The sequence below is a fragment of the Dendropsophus ebraccatus genome, chromosome 3 (assembly GCF_027789765.1).
Source record: "Dendropsophus ebraccatus isolate aDenEbr1 chromosome 3, aDenEbr1.pat, whole genome shotgun sequence".
Lineage (NCBI taxonomy): Eukaryota > Metazoa > Chordata > Amphibia > Anura > Hylidae > Dendropsophus > Dendropsophus ebraccatus.
In genome coordinates, this window is record NC_091456.1 from 123867347 (window position 1) to 123892017 (window position 24671).

General features: G+C 45.1%; 1 protein-coding gene across 2 annotated transcripts; it reads right to left on the bottom strand.

The window, feature by feature from the left end:
* Positions 1-5352: 5352 nt before the first annotated feature.
* Positions 5353-23332, bottom strand: PHAX (phosphorylated adaptor for RNA export). Of its 2 annotated transcripts, none has more exons than XM_069962626.1 (5): positions 23154-23332; positions 18563-19155; positions 14904-15024; positions 14384-14467; positions 5353-10458 (listed from the first exon to the last, which is right to left on the bottom strand). In XM_069962626.1, the coding sequence occupies exons 1-5, from the start codon at positions 23268-23270 to the stop codon at positions 10198-10200; spliced, it is 1176 nt and encodes a 391-aa protein (XP_069818727.1). In that variant the 5' UTR covers positions 23271-23332; the 3' UTR covers positions 5353-10197. The 2 variants fall into 2 exon arrangements, with proteins under 2 accessions (XP_069818727.1, XP_069818728.1); XM_069962627.1 differs by lacking the exon at positions 23154-23332 and adding an exon at positions 23025-23139.
* Positions 23333-24671: the final 1339 nt, after the last annotated feature.

Here is a 24671-nt window from a genome sequence, read left to right on the forward strand (position 1 = left end):
TTGCAAGTATGTAAGTGACAGCTCCCTTAATCCCCACGCTGGCCGGAGCATACTGTACCTGCTCCACGATATGGCTTGCTTCAGAGTCTCCTGGTGTCTAGACATCCCACTGGGTTAATCAGTGATTGGCTGAGTGGGATGTCCAGCCAGGAACCCCTGCCGTAAGCTGGATCGTGGAGCAGGTAATGTATGTACCAGCGCAGCTGTCAGTGACATATAATATCATTGAGAATTACAGGCAAGGGATCCGCAGCAGATTTCACATTGTGAAATCAGCTGCGAATCTGGTGAGTGTGAATCTAGCCTTATTTTTAAATTTGCAAAAGCAAATAATGCATTGTAATGACAAATCAGCTTTCTATCATGGCTTGTGATGGATGCTGACACCGTCTATACGTGGGAAAACTGCCAGGCCAAGCACATACCACATTTTGAGTAATAGTATACTGTGCTGCCATTTGCCCTGAAGATATTTTTGACAGACAAATACTTATTAGTTATCTCAAACAGGGCATAATAATGTACCAGAAGTTTCAGACCTTCCAGATGCCAATAAACCCTGGAATAAGACGTCCCTTATTTATAATCTTTCTCTGTGCTGAAATATCATTATTTAAAGTTAGGTCCTAAGCCTGAAGAAATATTCTGATGAAATTTCCTCTTTCGTCCTGTCACTTGCCAGATTGAGCATGTGTGGCTCCAAATATCCAGTGTTAGGCCGCATTCACACGTTCCGCGTTCTGCGCAGAACACTGACGTGGAATGCATGTACTGGATTGATGTAGCAGGCCCCATGCATGTAGTCCGTTACATGCATTCCACATCCGTGCAGAACACGGAACGTGTGAATGCGGCCTAACTCGGAACCCTAAATCCTCATCATTGCTTCCCCGTAATCGCAGGGAAGGGTGTTGACACCATACAAAATGTCAGTGTAAAAACATTATGAATTATTATAGCAACCAATGTTCAGCTTTAGTCTCTACATTTTGGAAGCACACCTAACAGCTATCTAACTGCGTCAGCAGTTTGTAATGTGAATTGCACCTGAAAAATTTCCCTTTAAATCACACTGTAATACTTACCAAATATGCAAATACACACTGTAAAAAAAAATCTTAGTCAGACAGGTGTATTAAATTAATTTCAACTGTTTATATTACAAACTAGAAAATGTACCCGGCGCTGCCCGGGTATAAAGTGTCAGTGTCCTGTATACCTGCAGGGTCGTATTTACCATTAGGCACCCATGGTCTGGTGTGTAGGGTAGCACCTTGCAGAGGGGTAGTATCCTCCTGTTCAGACTTGCCAGAAAATCTGGTGTCTTTTCGAGGGGGGTATGGCGGTATTGGTCTGGTATAGCGGTGTTTTCCAGTCACAGTATGGCGGTATTGGTCAGGTCTGGTATGGCAGTGTTATTCAGTCACAGTGTGTCGGTATTGGTCATGACTGGTATGGCGGTGTTATCCAGTCACAGTATGGCAGTATTGGTCAGGTCTGGTGTGGCTGTGTTATCCAGTCACAGTATGGCGGTATTGGTCAGGTCTGGTATGGCAGTGTTATTCAGTAAAGTGTGTCGGTATTGGTCATGTCTGGTATGGGGGTGTTATCCAGTTACAGTACGGCGGTATTGGTCAGGTCTGGTGTGGCGGTGTTCTCCAGTCACAGTATGGCGGTATTGGTCAGGTCTGGTATAGTGGTGTTATCCAGCACAGTATGGCGGTATTGGTCAGGTCTAGTATGGCAGTGTTCTCCAGTCACAGTGTGGCAATATTGGTCAGGTGTGTTATGACAGTGTTATCCAGCACAGTATGGCGGTATTGGTCAGGTCTGGTATGGCAGTGTTATCCAGTCACAGTATGGTTGTATTGGTCAGGTCTGGTATGGCAGTGTTATCCAGTCACAGTGTGGCGGTATTGGTCAGGTCTGGTATGGCAGTGTTATCCAGTCACAGTGTGGCGGTATTGGTCAGGTCTGGTATGGCAGTGTTATCCAGTCACAGTATGGCGGTATTGGTCAGGTCTGGTGTGGCGGTGTTACCCAGTCACAGTTTGGTATACCTGTCCTGTAGTGCCCTGTATATACATGTACTGTATAGATGGAGTAGGGGGTCCTGTATACATGTACAGTATTGATGGAGTAGGAGGTCCTGTATATACATGTACTGTATAGATGGAGTAGGGGGTCCTGTATACATGTACTGTATAGATGGAGTAGGGGTTTCTGTATATACATGTACTGTATACATGGAGTAGGGGGTCCTGTATATATATGTACTGTATAGATGGAGTAGGGGGCCCTGTATATACATGTACTGTATAGTTGGCGTAGGGGGTCCTGTATATACATGTACTGCATAGATGGAGTAGGGGGTCCTGTATATACATGTACTGCATAGATGGAGTAGGGGGTCCTGTATATACATGTACTGTATAGATGGAGTAGGGGGTCCTGTATATACATGTACTGTATAGATGGAGTAGGGGGTCCTGTATATACATGTACTGTATAGATGGAGTAGGGGGTCCTGTATATACATGTACTGTATAGATGGAGTAGGGGGTCCTGTATATACACGTACTGTATAGATGGAGTAGGGGGTCCTGTATATACACGTACTGTATAGATGGAGTAGGGGGTCCTGTATATACACGTACTGTATAGATGGAGTAGGGGGTCCTGTATATACACGTACTGTATAGATGGAGTAGGGGGTCCTGTATATACATGTACTGTATAGATGGAGTAGGGGGTCCTGTATATACATGTACTGTATAGATGGAGTAGGGGGTCCTGTATATACACGTACTGTATAGATGGAGTAGGGGGCCCTGTATATACACGTACTGTATGGATGGAGTAGGGGGTCCTGTATATACATGTACTGTATGGATGGAGTAGGGGGCCCTGTATATACATGTACTGTATAGATGGAGTAGGGGGCCCTGTATATACATGTACTGTATAGATGGAGTAGGGGGTCCTGTATATACATGTACTGTATAGATGGAGTAGGGGGCCCTGTATATACATGTACTGTATAGATGGAGTAGGGGGTCCTGTATATACATGTACTGTATAGATGGAGTAGGGGGCCCTGTATATACATGTACTGTATAGATGGAGTAGGGGGCCCTGTATATACATGTACTGTATAGATGGAGTAGGGGGCCCTGTATATACATGTACTGTATAGATGGAGTAGGGGGCCCTGTATATACATGTACTGTATAGATGGAGTAGGGGGCCCTGTATATACATGTACTGTATAGATGGAGTAGGGGGCCCTGTATATACATGTACTGTATAGATGGAGTAGGGGGCCCTGTATATACATGTACTGTATAGATGGAGTAGAGGGCCCTGTATATACATGTACTGTATAGATGGAGTAGGGGGCCCTGTATATACATGTACTGTATAGATGGAGTAGGGGGTCCTGGATACATGTACTGTATAGATGGAGTAAGGGGCCCTGTATATACATGTACTGTATAGATGGAGTAGGGGGCCCTGTATATACATGTACTGTATAGATGGAGTAGGGGGCCCTGTATATACATGTACTGTATAGATGGAGTAGGGGGCCCTGTATATACATGTACTGTATAGATGGAGTAGGGGGTCCTGTATATACATGTACTGTATGGATGGAGTAGGGGGCCCTGTATATACATGTACTGTATAGATGGAGTAGGGGGCCCTGTATATACATGTACTGTATGGATGGAGTAGGGGGTCCTGTATATACATGTACTGTATAGATGGAGTAGGGGGTCTACCAGTTATTACTGTGGATGTTGTGAGGCAGCTTCCCTAGCAACCATTGCTCCCTGTGAAAATGAAAGCAGTAATCCTATTGGTTGCTAAGGCTCCAACTGCCGTGTCTGCTGCAGCTAATTATATCACCTGTGTTTGCAGTGAGGAGATTTTCCAATTCATCTCTATGGGGCGCCTCTCTTTCCCCTCTCCCTTCCCTCCTGTACATCTGGCGGGGACGGGACCTTCGCAATAACCTTTCCGGGCACCCAATGTATCTGTGTGCCAAATTTGGGGTCAAACGGTTCAGGCGTTTGGAAGTCTCTAGAGGACAGACAGACAGACAGACAGACTTTGATTTTTATGATATAGATAAGAGATGAGTGAATTTACAGTAGAAGCTTCGTTAGCTCGGACATCTGCTTGTCAGCCTGCTGCCTTTGGAGTCCGAGCCGCTCCGCCCTGGATGCCTGGAATAGCTAGATCAAGTCCAGGAAGCAGTTTCCCAGGACTGGATCCAGCTTTTCTAGGCACTTGGGGCGCAGCAGTACAGACTTTAAAAGCAGATAAGCAGATTGCCAAGGTAACAAAGCTAGTACTGTAAATTCGCTCACCTCTATTTGAAATATATCCTGAGGGTAGCTTCACACACACCGTATCGCAGCGGATTTTCGTCTGTGGATCCGCAGTAGATTTGATCTAAATAACTGAACACAGCATCAAATCTGCCATAGATCCTGTATGTGTGTACGCCCCCTTAGAGTGGCTTCAAGAGTACCGCATCGCAGCGCAGCGGATTTGACTAAATGAACACAGCATCAAATCCACACTGTCAAATCTGATTGGTTGGGGTCTGGGTACTGAAATGTCTATAGCGAACTTGGAGAAGCGCTCAGCTTAGTGCTTCCTCTCCCCACTATCTTCTTGCTGCAAAAGACATTTTTACAGAAAGTCTATGAGCCATCTCCTGTAGCGAGGAGACTGCAAATAGACTGATCGGCAGGGTGCAGATATCCACACCAATAAGCTCCTCAGCATCTGCACTACACAGTGAATAGTTTGTCTCCTTTCACTGTGTGATGGTGGTGGAACTGGTTACACTTAATGCTTATACAGTGCAATACATTGCTGCTAGAGATGCTCTACAGTAGTAACAAAGTGAAGCAGCCTGAAAGCCAACGACTTAGTTACTACTATAGATTTGCAGATGTCAGAAAGAAAAGGCCATTCATACCCCTCCAAACAGCACATTTACGCTAAATCAGATTTTCTGTGATTAAAGTGATATACTGACCTTGGGGAGGGGGTTGCAAGGAACGTAGGGGGAATCAATTATTGTTGTGCCCTTGCGTCAAAAAGTTGCAACCTTTTACGCAAGAACTTTCTTAAAACTTTGCAACTTTTATGCCCCAGTCTACCTTCCCAAGTAATAAGTATGTGATAGCCTAAAATGTTATATTTATAGGTCCCCTTACCTGCAATTACTACTTCCTATGTACGGCTTTTATGTTTTTTTTTTTGTCAATCTACACAAGCTCACAGCAGTCGCACTTTATAGTTTTCCTGACAAAAATACAATACACGTTTGATGAATAGGGGTAAGGCTGTACATATATTTTCTGGCATGAGCAGAGCGGTACATACAACGCAGATGATTCATTCCCTCCCAGGATCTGACTGTAGTTTAAATCATCACAAATGTTTGCACCTAAAGTCACATGGCTGTGCTCATGGTACTTCTAACACATTTTTATACCCTATTCTTGGGACATGATATGCCTCTTCTCTACCTACCATTTTGAAAGTTCCCACTTTCCTGCATTGGGACACATGCTAGACAGTCCTTCATTAGCAGAAAGTGTGTTGTCAGCAAAGACCAGACGCTGTGACAGCACTACTTCATACCCTGTGATGCCTACAGGCAGCTGTAAACAGAATGCTGGGAGAGGAATTATAGGAACTGTAGTCCTTTACATTGGTGATCTAGAAGTTAAAGGGGTTTAAGCAACATGGCCACCTTCTTCCAGAAACAGCCCTCAGTTTGGGTGTGGTTTTGCAGCTGCACTAAAGTGAATGGAGCTGAATTGTGATACCACACATAACCTGAAAACAGGGGTGGTACTGTTTTTCTAACTCTGGATGACTTCTTTAAAGGGGTTATCCAGCGCTACAAAAACATGGCCACTTTCTTCCAGAGACAGCCTCACTCTTGTCTCCAGCTTAGGCGGTGTGTTGCTGCTCAGTTTCATTGAAGTGAATGGAGCTAAATTGCAAACCGCATCTGAACTGGACACAAGAGTCGTGTTGTCTCTGAAAGAAAGTGACCATTTGTAGCACTGGATAACCCCTTTAAATATTGTATTGACATTTGTTTGCATGCATGCAACATAAAAGGCAAAACCCTAAATAAAAAACAAACAAACACAAAAGCATGAAAAATAATGTTTAAATTGTGAAACATGAAGGCAGAAAGATACAATTTTACAAATAAAGAGGCCAACTTATAGTCTTGACAAACTAATATGACTGCGTCTCTGGAACATTAACCTAATGTAGTTAATCCATAAAGTGACAGTTTGGTCAAGGAGATGCATGGTACATTTCATGCGATTTTATTTTTCAGTGCAAAGTTTAAAGAGGCTTTGCCAAGCCCCTGCCCTGCGGCAAGCTGAAATGCCTGCTCTCTCTCCCTCCCATCCCCATCTCTGCTTGACTGGCAGTCAGCTAGAAGCAGATTCCAGACTGTTAATAAAGCAGGGGCAGAAGGGGTAATTGGGAAACATTTCATCTGCAGCAGATCAGGGTGCTTTAGAAAGCCTCAACACTTTGCTAGACACTAGAGAATAAAAGCATTTTTCTACACTATGGATGCACAGATAGATATATGAAAAGTTTCATATGTCAACTTGACATCTAATTGATAACAGCAGTTTATAGCCAAAATTTCACTTTAAAGGGAAACTATCAGCATGAGAGATTTCCTAAGGTAAGTCCCTTACCTTCATCCTTAGCGGCGTTCCTGTGCAGTTTGTAGTGTAATCCTATATCCATTAACCCTTTGAGGACCAGGCCCAAAATGACCCAGTGGGCCGCGCAAATTTTGATCTTAGTGTTTTCGTTTTTACCTCCTCCCCTTCTAAGAGCTCTAGCACTCTCAGTTTTCTATCTACAAGCCATGTAAGTGCTTGTTTTTTACAGGAATAGTTGTACTGTGTAATGGCGTCATTCATTTTACCATAACATGTATGATGGAATTCCAAATATATTATTTATGAAGATATAAATAGGTGAAATCGTAAATAAGAATGCAATATGGTAACGTTTGGGGGGTTCCTGTGTCTACGTAATGCACTATATGGTAACAGCGACATGACACTATTATTCTATAGGTCAGTCCGAACACAACCATATGCAGGTTACACAGATTCTCTAATGTTATATATATATTTTTTTATGAAATCCTTTTTTTTGGCAATTAAATATTAATAAAATGGGCCTATTGTGACGCTTATAACGGTTTTATTTTTTCACCTACGGGGCTGTATGGGGTGTCATTTTTTCCGCCATGATCTCTAGTTTTTATTAATACCATATTTGTGAAGATCAGACGTTTTGATCACTTTTTATTGATTTTTTTTAATATATAATGTAACATAAAATCGGTAATCTGCGCACTTTTTCCCCTCTTTTCGTGTACGCCGTTCACCGATCACTATGACGCTTGTTATATTTTAATAGATCGGACAATTACGCACGCTACGGTATATTATATGTTTATCTATTTATTTATTTTTATATGTTTTATTTATATAATGGGAAAGGGGGTGATTTAGACTTTTATTGGGGGAGGGGGTTTTGGGGTAGTGTGTTAGTGTTTTGAACTTTTTTTTTTTACACTTTTGAAGTCCCTTTGGGGGACTTCTACATTCACTACTTGGATTTCTACACTGGTGATTGCTATGCCATAGGCATAGCATTGATCAGTGTTATCGGCGATCTGCTCATTGAGCCTGCCTGTGCAGGCTCAGTGTAGCAGATCGCCGATCTGCTCATTGAGCCTGCCTGTGCAGGCTCAGTGTAGCAGATCGCCGATCGGACCGCACGGAGGCAGGTAAGAGACCTCCGGCAGTCCGTTTCAACGATCGGGACCCCCGCAGTCACACTGCGGGGGTCCCGATCGGTAAGTGACAGGGGACTCCCCCTGTCACTTAACTTAAACGCCGCAATCGCGGCGTTTAAGGGGTTAATGACACGCGGCAGCGCGATCGCTGCAGCGTGTCATTACCGGTGAGGTCCCGGCTGCTGATTGCACCTGGCCCCCACCTGCTATGAAGCGCGCTCCGCTCCGGAGCACGCTTCATAGCGGGAGAAACACCCAGGACGTAAGGTTACGTCATGGGTCGTCTGGGGACAGACTTCCATGACGTAACCCTACGTCCAGGGTCGTCTAGGGGTTAAGGCAGTTTGAAGCACTGGATACCTCCCCCAGAGTGTCAGCCTGCCCCTTCTAATAAAGATCAGTGGAGCGGGCTGGCCTTGTGTTCTGGGGGTGGTAGGCCCAACCCATGCTCTAAACAGCCTTACTGGAAACAGGATTACACTTACCATCATCCTACGTGTCCTGTGTGCAATAGGGAGCTATCAGCAAGTTAGATTTGTCTCACTTTAAAGTAAGGAATTTGTAAGTTAGATTTGTTTACCTTTAAAATAAATTTGTGCCCTTTAGTTCTGCGCTGATTTATATACTTTATGAAGGAAATAGATGTAGCTGAGCTACACCTAGAGGTGGCTGCAGCAAACAAAAATGTAATGTTTGTCTACCTCTATAACTCTGCCTGCAATAGCTATATACCGGGAATGTAATACAGCCATGAATTTAGGGTGGTAAAGGTGTTATTAAAGAAGTCCAACAAAAAATTTTATTAAAGTATTGTATTGCCACCCCAAAAGTTATACAAATTACCAATATACACTTATTACGGGAAACACACGTAAAGTGTTTTTCCCTGCACTTACTACTGCATCAAGGCTTCACTTCCTGGATAAAATGGTGATGTCACGACCCGACCCCCATAGTTGTGCAGGCTGTGGCTGTCGGAGAGGATGATGGCAGAGGGATGCTCAGTGTCCCTCCAGTACCCTGTGTCCCTCAGTGTCCCCCTGCTATCATCCTCTCCAGCAGCCACAGCCTGCACAGCTCTGGAAGTCGGGTCGTGACGCCTTGATGCAGTAGTAAGTGCAGGGAAAAAAAACACTTTGTAAGCATTTCCCGTAATAAGTGTATATTAGGAATTTGTATAACTTTTGGGGGCCAATACAATGCTTTGATTAAAAAAATAAATAAATTCTACGGACTCCTCCTTTAAAAGGGTGGACATTCAGAATAAGGCTAGATTCATGGGAAAGACATGAGGGGAGATTTATCAAACTGGTATAAAGTAAAATTCTTAGTTGCCCCTAGCAATCAGATTCCACTTTTCATTCCTCAGATTCTTTGAAAAATGAAAGTTGGAATCTGATTGGTTGCTAGGGGCAACTAAGACAATTCTACACCAGTTTGATAAATTTCATCCATGGTGATTCTACACTATAGGTCCGTATAAAACACTGTCTGAAAATCACCATTATTGGAACATGCAGCACTTGGGTATGTTTTTTCTTTTAAATCGATTTCTCAAGTAGAGGTTATATTTTTCTTTTGATTTGTACCTAGCATTTTGCTGCAAAGTAGTTTTTTGTTTTTAAATTACAAAGGATGCACTCCCTCCTTACATGGGTTAAAGAAACTGCATGTGTCAATCAGTCCCTTTAATATGCCCCCAATTTAGCATTTCAGACCTCTACTCTGAACTACTGCTTATTTAGTCAGAGCAGAGCTCCAGCAAAAACTCTTGCTCTGGATGACCAATGGCCCATGTGCAATACCCAGATGCCCACCAATTTCAATAGGAGCCACACAATGCTGCAGAGAAACACGTGCTATGTGAGAGGGTTAGTCCAAAGAGGGCATGGCCCTTAAGCAACTAGTGCATATTAAAGGAGTAAGTGCTATGTTATGCACATATCTCACAGCTTAGCACAAGAAGCTTGTGTAAATGTTTCCAGAATGCAGATCTGCCATCAGCATTTTAAGACACTGAACACAACAAAATAGTAGCACAACTACTCCCAACTTACCCTTTTCACTTGCCGTACACCAGTACCTCATATTAAAATAAACTGCACTGCAGTGGCCATATCAAGTTAGTTGATATGGTTAGTTAGTTGATAAGTACAAAATCAAAACTGGCCCCCCAAAAAACTGAGGTGCATTTAATAAGGCAATATCATCACACGCTTTGTTCTACATTTTTTTTTCTGGTGTATCCTGTAACTTCTTATTGTCAGAAGTAATAATAATACAGCCTCATCGTCCACAAAGTTCTAACGAAATTTCAGTTAAAAGGTTTCAAGGTCATGGGAATTGTCAATCTCAATGGCATCCTCAGTTTCTGCTTTCATTTCAGTGTTTTCGTCATCTAAGGACGCCAAAGCTTCATTTGTGTCACTAGCAAAGGTTTCTCTTGACGTATCATCATGCTCTTGAAAATTAAGACCTTTGATGGCTTCTTTCATCTTCTTCCCAACTATGTGACGCCTTCTCTTTTTTGCTGCCTTTTTGCTCTCATATTCCTTCTGGTTTTCCATATAAAATATCTCCTTCAAAAGAAAAATAAGTACATTTTGCTTTGGTCACTGAATGGGGAGAACGGTCTCAGCAGTCAAAAGTGCCCCCCACCCAGGGCTGTGGAGTCGGAGTCGTGGAGTCGGAGCTAGTTTTGGCTGGAGTCGGGAAAAAAATGTACCGACTCCAGCTTTAAAAAAAAAAAAAAAAAAAAAAAAAAAAAAAAAAAAAGGTAGAATTGAATTTTTATATGAATTTTACAAGTTCTGCTCACGAATATATATTATGAGCAACATTCTAATAGGACACTGGCCCTATTACATAAGGGTGGTCAGGGAATATATCAGTAATAGGACACTGGCCCTATTACATTAGGGTGGTCGGGGAATATATCAGTAATAGGACACTGACCCGATTAGATAATGGGGGGTCAGGGAAAAGTTGTCGGTCACTATTTGGCAGTTTGTTTCTGAGCTGGAAGAGTCCATTGTGTGGGGGAGATCTGTGCTGTTCTCTTCCTGGATGCCTGTATATGAGCAGCAGTGTAATATGAAGATATCCTGTGTAAGGGCGGGTTCACACTACGGAATTCTCGCGGACAATGTCCGTGGAATTCCGCCAGCTGTCCGCCCGCACATCTGGGCGCCTTTCCGCCGGCCCCATAGACACCATTCTATGGGCCGGCGTATTCCGCTATACGCTGAAAGAAGTGTCTTGTCACTTCTTTCAGCGTATCGCGGAATACGCCGGCCCATAGAATGGTGCTCATGGAGTCGGCGGAAAAGCGCGCACCCGTGCGGGCGGACAGCTATCGGAATTCTGCAGACATTGTCCGCGAGAATTCCGTAGTGTGAACCCGCCCTAATATAGAGGAGGAGGAGGAGGAGGAGGAGAAGACATAAGTAGTGTAGCAGTAACCTCTGTCCTCAGGGTGGTGTTTTCTCTCTGGGAGAAGATTGTGTGTTTTTCTTCAGTGTTCTATGGCTGCAGCAGGGTGTGTGTGTGTGTGTGTGTGTGTGTTATTGCGTGCCCCCACAGTGACCTTCTATATCACTATGTGCGACCCCCCCTGTATATCACTATGTGTGACCTCTATATTACAGGGATCTGGCATTGTTAGCAGTGTTTCTTTAAGTATGGTGAATATTTAGTTAGAAACATAAAAGACTTTCAGCAGAAAAAGACTACCTGCTCCATCTACTCTAGTTCTGAGTTGTTCACTGCACACACAGGAGAAGCTGCTTTATATGTTTCAGAAGTCGCCCCAGGATCATGTAATACATTAGGGAGAAGCTGCTGAGCCAGTGTGATAAATAACTCCCCTGCTATATGACTGGCCATTTATGAAGGCGCAGGAGTCTGAGTCGGGAGTCGATCCTGATAAAATTCAGGAGTCGGAGTTGTGGCTTACCGACTCCACAGCCCTGCCCCCACCTCAATCGGACACAGGCTTGCACGAGGGTCAGGCGTGTTGGACATTCACTGACCAACTCCTTCTTTCTCCAGGCTTCTGCCAGGGCTGTCTGACTGCTGCTTACCCCTCCCCATAAGGAACATTTGGCCATACTAGATGAAAATGTATGGGGTGGACAGGAAAGAAGTATACAGCTGACAGTTATTGAAGGTGTATAGGCATTTAAAGTCCACAGAACCCATCTCCTGAAATGAGATGGTACAGCTGCAAGACAGGGAGTGAGGTGCTCAACCACATTCTTCTCCCAGCTATCTTGATTGGTGAGGCTCTATGTTTGAGTGACATGTCACGTTTTTAAAGATACACAAACACTTTAAAGGGGTACTCCAGCAAAAAATAAATAAATAAATAAATCTATCCAATCAACTGGTGCAAGAAAGTCCCAGAGATTTGTAATTTACTTCTGTTAAAAATTTCCAGTCTTCCAGTACTTATCAGCTGCTGTATGTCCTCCAGGAAGTGGAGTATTCTTTCCATTCTGGACAGCAGGAGAGGTTTTCTGGTTCAATGTTTTTAAGAACATATTACAAAAGAGAAAGTCTGTAAGCAGGAGAGGTTTTCTATGGGGATTTGCTACCGCTTTGGGCAGTTCCTTACATAGACAGACATGGCAGCAGAGAGCACTGTGTCAGACTGGAAAGAGTACACCACTTCTTGTAGAACATACAGCAGCTGATAAGTACTGGAAGACTGGAGTTTCTTTTTAATAGAAGTTATTACAAATCTCTGGCACTTTATCATGAGTGTTGATTTAAAAAGTTTTTTTTTACACTGGAGTATCCCTTTAACCCTTTAAGGACATGGCCCATTTTCGTTTTTACGTTTTCGGTTTTTCCTCCTTGTGTTTAAAAGGTCATAGCACTTGCATTTTTCCACCTAGAAACCCACATGACCCCTTATTTCTTGCGTCACTAATTGTACTTTGCAATTACAGGCTGAATTTTTGCATAAAGTACACTGCGAAACCAGAAAAAAATTCAAAGTGTGGTGAAATTGAAAAAAAAAAACGCATTTCTTTTATTTGGGGGAAATGTGTTTTTACGCCATTCGCCCTGGGGTAAAACTGACTTGTTATGCATGTTCCTCAAGTCGTTACGATTAAAACGATATGTAACATGTATAACTTATATTGTATCTGATGGCCTGTAAAAAATTCAAACCGTTGTTAACCAATATACATTCCTTAAAATCGCTCCATTCCCAGGCTTATAGCGCTTTTATCCTTTGGTCTATGGGGCTGTGCGAGGTGTCATTTTTTGCGCCATGATGTGATCTTTCTATCGGTACCTTGATTGCGCATATACGACTTTTTGATCGCTTTTTATTACATTTTTTCTGGATTTGATGCGACCAAAAATGCGCAATTTTGCACTTTGGGATTTTTTTTTGCGCTGACGCCGTTTACCGTACGAGATCAGGAATGTGATTAATTAATAGTTCGGGCGATTACGCACGCGGCGATACCAAACATGTTTATTTATTTATTTATTTGTTTACTTTTATTTAAAACCTGGGGAAAGGGGGGTGATTCAGACTTTTATTAGGGGAGGGGGATTTTTACTATTAACAACACGGTTTTTTTTTTTTTTTACACATATACTAGAAGCCCCCCTGGGGGACTTCTAGTATATACACTTGGATCTCTCATAGAGATCTCTGCAGCATAGATATGCTGCAGAGATCCATGAGATCGGCACTCGTTTGCTTTCGGCTGCTGCAGCCGGAAACAAACGAGTGCCGAGCCGAGGACGGCGCCATCTTGGACGCGTCCCCGGCCGGCATCAGTAACGGAGATCGCTCCTCCGGGACAAGGTCCCGGAGGAGCGATCTCCCCACTAGACACCAGGGAAACGTTGCCTCCGGTAATCGGAGGCAGTTGTCAACTTTGACAGCTGCCTCCGATTAGCTAATTAGCGGGCACGGCGATCGGACCGTGCCCGCTAATAGCGGCGGTCCCGGGCTACACGCGGCACCCGGGATCGCGGCACTTCAAAGCGGGGCCGCCGCGCGGCCCCGCTTTGAAGTGCTAATGAGGACATAGGACGTACCGGTACGTCCTATGTCCTTAAGAGGTTAAAGAACAAGCTGTTACGGTGGTACTGAATTTGTGTATAGCAGTTGATTTGTGACCTGTTATATAACTAAATGCAATATATTGCTTGTGCCCCCTCCACCTTATCAGGAGAACGTGAATTTCACTCACAAGCTTGCAGCAATCTCCATCTAGGCATCTCTGTTTTAAGTCTAAAGGGCTGTATGGACGGAAATGAGATTAAGGCCATACCCCAAAACCCTAAAAACATAAATTATCAATAAATAGCCCTGGGGTCCTTTAGTGAATCTGTAACATACAAGGGGTTGAACAGATCAGAACTCTGTTATAAGAGTAGGACTGCCCTCAGCCTCACTTGGAAGATTTATAGAATGTTGGAGGGGGAAAAAAAGAATTCTATTTGTTAGACTTCCACTAACTCTGCTGTATATACCTTCACTTGATCAGAAGTAATACTTGGTGTGTTTTTCAGGAGATTTAAATAAACACCGCCGGGAGTTCTCCTCCTGGTTCCATTCTGCAAGAAAAAAAATTGCACATATAAAGAAATGAACATCAGAGCACTAGTTTTCCAAATAAATACATTGAATGCGGGCTGCTTGCACAAAGATGTCAGCTCCCTCTAGTGTCTACTTCAGGCATCAGAATAGGAGCCAGACTCCCCTTTCTCACCAGTGACAAAGATTCCACAAACAAGAAAGCAGTAGTCCTATGCCATTTCAGTAATATTCACTTCTACACAAGTTTTGGAAACAGCATAGAACAAAATGCTTCCCTGTTTTTTTGGCTCCTTCTGCCTACCCCATTCTGATGAGTGCTTCTATCTCTAGCCATCACTGAATAAGACTTTAGGGTACAAACACAATGTTAAAAAATTGTGAATATATTTTATCCACAGAATACGTTGGACTAGAGATGGACCTGAGAATATGAAGACAAATTACAATGCTTACCACAACAAAAAGGCCACCATTTTGTTCCACTTCAGCTGTTTCAATGAGGAGCTCTATTGCCTTCTTTGTGCCAATTGTTTTTACAACTCTTTCAATCAAATCTTTCTTGGGTTCATGTAGTCTATATGGGAGCAATGAACATATGTTATGAAAACAAACTGACATGCAAGCAGCTTGTACATTCTTTTATCAATTTGTACAGTTCTAAAATCCTTAAAGAGGATGTACCATCAGCTACATCCTCTTTAATATGACCCACAGATATAACGGCGCCGTCACGGGGAAGATGGTGCACAATCCGTTTTCTGAACCGCCAGTTCCAGTGTACGGCACCATTCTATCCACAGGTACCAGGCTGGGGCTGAAGCACTGGAGGCGGGGCGGCCCGCCCCCAGTGGGAGAAAACCCCCGCCTCTCTATGAAGTGGCTCTTTTAGAATCAATGGAGCCACGTCAGAGGGGAGGGGGAACTCTCCAAATGTAATGTTTGTAGGTGGGATACTTTGTGGCACTTGTGCAGTAATGGCTTTCTTCTGGCAACTCGACCATGCAGCCCATTTTTCTTTAAGTGCCTCCTTATTGTGCATCTTGAAACAGCCACACCGCTAGTTTTCAGAGTCCTGTTTTTCAGCTGATATTATTTGTGGGTTTTTCTTTGCATCCCGAAAAACTTTTCTGGCAGTCGTGGCTGAAATGTTTGTTGGTCTACATGACTCTGTTTTGGTCTTTACAGAGCCCCTGATTTTCCATTTGTTAAAGGGAACCAATCACGCGGAAAATCCACCTTAAAGGGAACCTGTAACCCCCCGTGCCGGGGTGACAGGCTCCCGACCCCCCGTTAGAGCCCCATATACTTACCTAATCCCGCCGGGTCCCGCTTCTGGAGGTGGTCGGGTGATGGAGATCTCAGCCGCTGCAGCCCGGCGCGCGCGCTGAGAGATGAGTCCAACGCTCATAGAGAATGACGGAGCGCTGGACTCTCCTGGGCTGCAGCGGCTGAGATCTCCGTCACCCGACCACCTCCAGAAGCGGGACCCGGCGGGATTAGGTAAGTATATGGGGCTCTAACGGGGGGGGGGGGGGGGGGGGGGGGGGGGGGGGGGGGGTCGGGAGCCTGTCACCCCGGCACGGGGGGTGACAGGTTCCCTTTAAGATAAGGAAACGTGCTGGCACATCACCCAGCACGTTTCCTAAACATCCCCCTGTAACCTCCGCACCCCCCTCCATCAGTCAGTAATCTTACTTTGAAAAAGTCCCGCGCTGTATGTAAATTTCCAGCAAGTAGTCACGGTGGACAGATTTATCTGACAGATTTTTTAAGCCAAACCAGGGAATGGATTAGAAAAGAGGAGAAATCTCAGTGTTTCCTTTATGACCTGTTCTCTGTTTATAGTCTGTTCCTGGTTTTGGCTTCCAAGATCTGTCAGATAAATCTGCCTGTGTAAACGCACCATTAGTCAAGGTGGTCAGAATCAGTCACAGGTCCTGGTCGTCTGTAATTGAGAGGTCTGCCTTCCATCCACGTGACCCGGCGGCTTGCGTTTCACGTCGGCGGCGCACTGACATCATCCACACGCAGCGCAGACGTCTTCCGGAGTGCGCACATGCGCAATACGTCGGCGTCGTCTCCCACCATACTGCGCATGCGCAGACTACAGAAGACGTCTGCGCTGCATGCGGATTACGTCAGCGCGCCGCCGACGTGAAATGCAAGCCGCCGGGTTACTTGGATGGAAGGCACACCTCTCAATCACACCCCTCTGGGCGTCGTTACAGCCATTACAGACGCCCAGGACCTGTGACTGATTCTGCCCACCTTAAAGGACAACTCCGGCGAAAATTTTTTTTTGGCTTATTTAAACACACATTACAAAGTTATATAACTTTGTAATGTGGTTAAATACCCGGTCTGGCCCCCTTCCCCCACTCTCCGACCCCCCACCCCGGAAGTTAAAGAATATATACATTACCTATTACGGTCGTCACGGTCCTCTTCTCTGGTGTCGGGTGATGTCAGAGCTGGGGGCGGTCCGGGTCTTCTTCCTCCTCGGCGTCTTCATTGAGAGTGAATGGGAGAGAAAAGGCTGCTGGTGCACATGCGCACCAGCAGCCTTTTCATTGGCTGGAGCGCATCACATGGCTTCCAGCTTGCTCAGCCCTGATTGGCTGAGCTTGCTGGAAGCCATGTGATGCGCTCCAGCCAATGAAAAGGCTGCCGGTGCGCAAGCGCACTGGCAGCCTTTTCTCTCTCATGGACCCGGAAGCAAGAGACATCGCTGGACGGCGGAGGCAGGTGACGGTGAGGCGGACGAATGGAGTGGCGATCGTCACCGGAGGGATGGTGAGTATGGTGTCTGTGTGTGTCTGTGTTTTTTTTTTTTTTTTGGGGGGGGGGGGGGGGGGGGGGGGGGGTCCCGCCGGAGTTGTCCTTTAACTAATTCTGCCCACCGTGACTACTTGCTGGAAATCTACATACAGCGCAGGACTTTTTTAAAGTAAGATTACTGACTGATGGAGGGGGGCACAAAGGTTACAGGGGGATGTTTAGGAAACGTGCTGGGTGATGTGCCAGCACGTTTCTTTATCTTAAGATGGATTTTCGGCGTGATTGGTTCCCTTTAATCACAGTTTGAACAATGCTGACTGGCATTATCAATTCCTTGGATTTTGAAACAAAGTGAAGGTTCTGGAGTGGCCATCTCAGTCTCCTGTCCTCAACATCATTGAGTCACTTTAGGGAGATCTCAAGCACACAGTTCATGCCGAGAAATTAACAGGAACGGGAGGCTTTTTGCCAATAAGAATGGGCAGCTTTACCATCTGAGAAGATAAAGAGCCTAATCCACAAATACCACCAAAGACTTTAAGCTGTCATTGATGTCAGAGAGGGCAATACACGGTAATAAGAACTGGGGTATTCAACTGAACTGGCTCCATGAAGAGAAAGGATACCATGGAGTGCAGATCAGTTTTACTTAGTACGAAGCAAAACGAATCTGCTTCCCTAATTTCTGGTTGAAACCCAATGTGCCACCAATTGAGCATTACACAAGGTTTCAATTCTACTTACTGTAATAGGACTCATGCACAATACTTGCTGGGCCTTGCAGGGCTGGCTCATGAATTCTCTCCCAGGCGCGGGAATATGTTCGTAGAGAACCTGTCAGGTCCTTAGGGCCTCACAAACCCAGGGCAACCAATAGAGCATAGCGGCGGTCTGCTGCCACCGCTCCTATTCCACGGAGCGACGGCAGCAGATCGCTGCTATATCAGTCGCTTGTTTTTTTTTAACTTGTTGAAAAACAAACGACTGCAACGATCAGCCGACATGAACAAAGTCGGCTGATCGTTGCCTTCTATTCCACGGGATGATTATCGGCCATAACGGCCGATAATCGTTCCGTGGAATAGGGCCTTAAAAACTACTTTGAATTGATTGGGCAAATTGGGTTAAAATCCAGCTGATCCTCATCTCCCTCAATACAGGAGGAGAGCTCAAGGCACCATATACATTGGATTGTTGGCCAGACCCACACAAATCGGCAAGTTTAGTTGACAATTGATAAGGCCAGCTTAACATTTGATTGAGTGATTCTCAGATTTTCCCAGCATGTTCAGATTTATGACAAACACCACATATAGTAAATCCTGAGAACTGACCTGTAGGCAATTTCATCAGCAACTTTATCTTCTGGATCAGCCTCTGTAACTTCATATCGACCCTTGAAGTCCATTTCTTCCTTTTCACCTAATCTCTCCTTTACAGGTCGCTTCCTCTTTAAGTGCCCATTTTCTTCCTTTGAGACATGTGCCCTATCTTCATTCATATACTCCTCCAATTCCTTGTCTAAGCTTACTTTTTCCTTATCTTCTTCCTTTGTCATTAATTTTTTGGCGAGAACATAATTATAAGTCTCTGACTGTCTGCTCATATCTATTAGGCCATCCATGTCCATGATCCCAAGTTCATTTGCTACAGCCTCCTGTGTTTGTTCTTGCAGCACTGCCCCCCAGATGTTGTTCTTTGGTAGCTTGTTCTGACTACCAAACACAAACTGGGTTGGTCTGGAAAAATTGGGTGGAGGGTTAAAAGTCTTCTGGCGTTTACGTTTCCATGGAGAACCCTCATCCTCATCAGAATCACTTGCACTATCTTCACTGGAGTCGACGTTTTTGATATTCCTATAGGGGACATTTGTTGGAAGGGATGTGTTACTCCGATAGCCTTTGTCATCTATACCTACGTCAAGTTTCTGTGAAAATAGAAGGACCACAAAATTATAAAATGAAACAATAAAAAAAAAAAAAAACTGTTAAACATATTTATTGAGCTTTGACCCCTCTAAAATTGATGACCTACCTGAAGAATAAAACTTTACTTAAAAATCCCAGTTAACTTCTTTAACCCCTGCGTCTCAATAACCACCGCAACCTATAGCGATTCAAGGTTCAAGGTACTCAGTGACAGAACAAGTTTCTCTCACTGAGTGATTGGGACCCGGTCCCAATTGCTTGTGCCGACAGGCGGGGGTAAGCCACTTACCTCCATCCTGTCGGATCGGCGATCTATGCATAGAGTCTGCTCTCAGGCAGGCTCTATACATAGATCGCTGATAACACTGATCTATGCTATGCTATGGCATAGCATAGATCAGTACATGCAATCTATTCATTGCATGTTTTACAGTGCTAAAAAGTGTGAAAAAAAAAAAAAATGTAATAAAAAAAAAAAAAAGTAATGAAAAGCGCTTATAAACCCCCTCCCAATAAGTTAAAAATACTCCCTTGCCCATTCTAAAATTATAAAAAAAATAAACATATTACATATCGTAGCGTGCAGAATTGTCCGATCAAAATATAACACGGAAAAAAAACACACACACCAGGATTGCTGATTTTAATAAATTATATCAGAAAAACATTAATTAAAAACGATCGAAATTTTTCTGTTACAACAATATGATATTGTTAAAAACTAGAGATCATGATGCAAGAAATGACACCCCAATCAGCCCTGTAGGTGGAAAAATAAAAGTGCTATGGTTCTTAGAAAGCGGGGAGGAACATTGCATTAATCTGACCCAGACTTTTGTGCATCAAAGGGCTCTGTCTTGAAGGGGTTAAAGGGGAACTCCGAATAAGAAAAACTTGTTTTCTATTAAAAGTTATATAGGATGTGTCTATATAATGTATTACTGTATCTGTACGGTTCTGCCACACTGGTAGCTGATAGAAATCCAGGAAGTGAAAAAAAAAACGGCCCCTGTGCCAATCCACATTGTCTCCTGCTCCTTCTGCTATCCCCCCTTAGGAGACAAATATTGCATGCTTCTGTCTCACATTGTGTGTGTTTGCTGAGATCAGGCTGATGGTGCAGACAGGAGGCTTGTCTTGATAACCCAATCCTCCGAGTGATTCACCATCTCTGACCAGCCAGAAGCAGGTGTTGCACTAATTTCTCTGATTGTGCAGTGAAATTAGGGCTGTGTTCACACACGTTGGAGTGTCATTGCAGTACTGCAGCGTATTCACAAGAATGATGCTGTAACACAAGTAAATGATGCTAAACGGCAGAGAGGATCAGAGCCTTATTGTAGGGCTCAACTTCAAAGATAAAAGATCTTGATCATAATACGGTATTTTCCGGTGTATAAGACGACCCCTGACTTTTAATCAGATCAGGGATTCGCTTTATACGCCGTAAAATGTTAACCCCTGCCTGACCGCAGCCCTGCTGCGGTCAGGCAGGGGTTAACTGCAGCTGAACTAACAGAAAAAACAAACAAACAGTTAACTCACGCGGGCCAGTTCCCAGCCTCCATGCGTCTTCTCCTCCACTCCCGTTGCCGGCGCAGCCAGTGTGACGTACACTGACTGCACCGGGGATGCCCGAAGCTCTCCCCAGCAGCCGAACGTCTAATCGGAGATGCTCAGCTGCTCGGGAGAGCTTTGGAAGAATGACAGAGGCTTCGGGTACTTCCGGAGCCTCCCGAAGCCTTTGTCATTCTTCCGAAGCTCTCCCGAGCAATCGAGCATCTCCGGTTAGACGCTCGACTGCTGGAGAGAGCTTCGGGCATCCCCGGCGCAGTCAGTGTACGTCACACTGGCAACGTGGGCAGAGGAGAAGACGCGCAGAGGCCGGGAACCGGCCCCGGTGATTTAATTTTTTTTTTAAATGGTCGCCCCATACGGTGGGGATTCGGGTTATTTTTGAGCCCCCCACCGTATGGGGCGACCATACCCGGCGTATAAAACGACCCCCGACAAGATTTTCCAGGGTTAAAAAGTCGTCTTATAGGCCGGAAAATTCGGTATGTGCGTGGAAATGAAAAGAAAAAAAATTTCAAAAAGTTCTTTACTTTATTCCAATATCAGCAGAATAGAGAGTACTGTGTGGTGTTACAGGTAGAGAATACAGCGTGCTGTGTGGGTGAGACAACAATGAAATGATAAAGTACTGTAAATAATTCAGTAAAGCAATGAAACTGCAATGTGTGAACACAGCCTAGATGTTCTGCAATAGATTTGGGCAGGGAATAGGCAGGGTGGGGGACTGTGATGAACAGCTGAGGGAAAGCATTGCATTCTGAAACCTGTAGTACTGGGTACAACTGCTCAACCAGGAAATACAGAAACACAAAACAGAATAAAACCCCCCCAAAACAAATGGATTTTTGGTAGTTTCAAAACTGGAATAGATAGGTAAGTAATGCTTTAAAGAGGATGTACCACCAGGTACATCCTCTTTAACCTGAAGGAAAGGATCGAACGGCGCCGACACGGGGAAGCCAGTGCCGGAGGCCCGTTCTATGCACCGGAACCGGCCGGTGGTCAAGCACTGGAGGTAGGCCGAGCCGCCCCCAGTGGGAGGGAATCCCCTCCCCTGTATGACGCGGCTCCATTAGAATGAATGGAATCCCCATGTCGGCGCTGTTCGATCCGTGGCTTCAGGTTAAAGAGGATGTACCTGGTGGTACATCCTCTTTAAGCTTCTGCAGAAGTTTAAATTTTTTTAACCTCTACCTAGAGTTCCCCTTTAAAGCAACCCTGTGCCAACATGCAGCCGCCCCAAAACCACCAGTACCACATTGTAGAGGTCCTCACGCAGCGTCTGGCCTTTCTCCCGATGCCGGTATTTTAAAGAAAAACATCTTTTCTTGTTGCAGGGCATTAATCTGGTATGACCTAGAGCATCTGTGCCCTAGGCCTGCGTGCTTCTCTCCCCCCCTTCACTTATAACACAACCCTGGGCTGGATGGAGGCAGGGAGAGAGGTGTCACAGCCCTAGGGCACAGATGCTCTAGGTAACGCCAGATTGACTCCCCGCCCTGCTGCAGGAATGAAAGTAGTTCTTCTTCAAAATACTGGTACCGGGAGAAAGGCCAACCCCCGAACCAGACACTGCAAGAGGACCTCTACATACAGAGTCACTTCAAAGGGAACCAATCACCATGTTTTGCTTAAAAAAGTTGAAACTCCTTTCTAATAAACCTCAATTCACTCTATCCTAACATACTCTGCTCCACCGGGCCAGCTATCTGGCAAAACCCTTTTTTTCCCCCCATGCAAATGTCCTATAACTACGGTAGGCACCGGGGCGGGCTATCATTCCTACCTAGCCATGGGCTGCCGGTTAGGGAACACTGGTTTCCTTTATGAGATGTGTGTGTATTATATATATATATATATATATATATATATATATATATATATGGTTTGTTCACATGACACTTCTTCCAGCAGGCTGCAATGTGTACCCCTCTATTTGCACAGGTCACACTCCTCTATGAAATAGCACTAATAGTATTATACTACAGTATTAGTAGTACTGGCTGGGGCATAAGCATACACTTGGTATAGAGTAGGTGAGGAGCTTCCCCAGCTCAGATACCATTAATGTAACCTGAGCGGCACATAAGACTATACCTGCAGCTCCATTACTGGACATTGCGGATCCAGCTGCAGCACCACAAGTCTCATCATGCACCACACACACAGTGACAGCGGGGTAATTGACCAATCAGATCACTAGTTACAGGATATATGAAGCAAGCTGATTGGTTACTATAGGTAATTGTTCCACTTCAGCCCGCACCGTACATCTGCATTACAATGTACACACCATATAACTGTGCATAAGGGGCAGTATGGCGCCACACGCCGGCACTAGACGGTCCCACACTCCGCAGCAGTACAATGGCTCAGAGCGATGCCGCCCGGTGATGGATCTGCAACACGCCCTGGAAGCTACCTGCACTGCTGCCTTGTCTGCCGGTCTGGTCTCCTTCATGTCGGAGTCAGAACCGCTAAGCTCTCCGTCCTCCAGTTCTTCATCCTCCATCATTCCCCGGGTGCTTTCCAGCGCCATGACACCAGGCTGAGGCGGAATCACGTCAACCTGCAAGAAGGCGGCAACCGGAGCGGAGCGCGCGCCTGACTTCCGGCCGAGAGAAAGGCGGGAACCTGGGGCGCCGAGCTGCCCTGTCTGCTGTGAGGGATTGACACCTCAGGACATACACGACAGGCTGTATATATACTGTATATAGTGCTGAAATACGGAGGTCACTAGTTCCCTCACCCAGAAGTGACTGGTTGGGAAACTACAAAGTTTTGGGGTAAAATGACAAACCTGCCTTTATATATGCCCCCCTTCCCCTCAGGATCTGCCATACTGATATGTAATGGTAGCCTAGTACTGGCCGCAGCAGCTGCGTGCTGTACATGTGAACAGACACTAAAGGCCCTATTACACCAAAAGATGTCTGACAGATTATCTGACACATTTTTTTTCAGCCAAAGCCAGGAACGGATTTGAAAAGAGAAATCTCAGTCTTATCTTTACCACCTGTTTTCTGTTTATAGTCCATTCCTTAGGGCCCTTTTACACAGAAAGGTTATCTGACAGATTATCTGCCAAAGATTTGAAGCCAAAACCAGGAACAGACTATAAACAGAGATCAGGTCATAAAGGAAAGCCTGAGATTTCTCCTCTTTTCAAATCCAGTCCTGACTTTGGCTTCAAATCTTTGGCAGATAATATGTCAGATAATCTTTCTGTGTAAAAGGGCCCTTAGTTTGGCTGAAAAAATCTAATCAGATGAAAGGCAGCACTGATTGGCTGAAGAGGAGCCGTTTGAAATTCCCGACTCCCCTCTTTAGCCAATCAATGCAAGGCAGCACTGATTGGCTGAAGAGGAGCCGTTTGAAATTCTCTGCTCCCCTCTTCAGCCAATCAATGCAAGGCAGCACTGATTGGCTGAAGAGGGGAGCCGGGAATTTCAAACGGTTCCTCTTCAGCCAATCAGTGCTGCCGTGCATTGATTGGCTGAAGAAGGGAGCCGGAGCTGAAGAGGAGCACTGATTGGCTGAAGAGGAGCCGTTTGAAATTCCCGGCTCCCCTCTTCAGCCAATCAGTGCACTGAAGAGCGGAGCCGGGGATGTCGAAGACCTGTGACGCGGAGCAGGTAACGTATGCTCGTGGCCGGGGGGGGGGGGGCGCAGGGGGCTGCGGTTGATCGTGGGGCCGGGCTGCGAGCGGGGGGACGGGCTGTGGGCGCACGATCGCAAAACGATTTTTACGTACGATATATCGTACCGTCTAAACGCTGATTGTTATAAAAAAAAATAGTTCGACGTTCGGTGGCTGCGTCACCGAGGATACGGGATATCATTACACAGGGGGCACTGGGCCTGTCTCCAGTGCATAGAGCTGGCCGGTGCACATGAAGAAACCCGTAAGACCCGGGCAGTGTTTTAAAAAATAGACTGC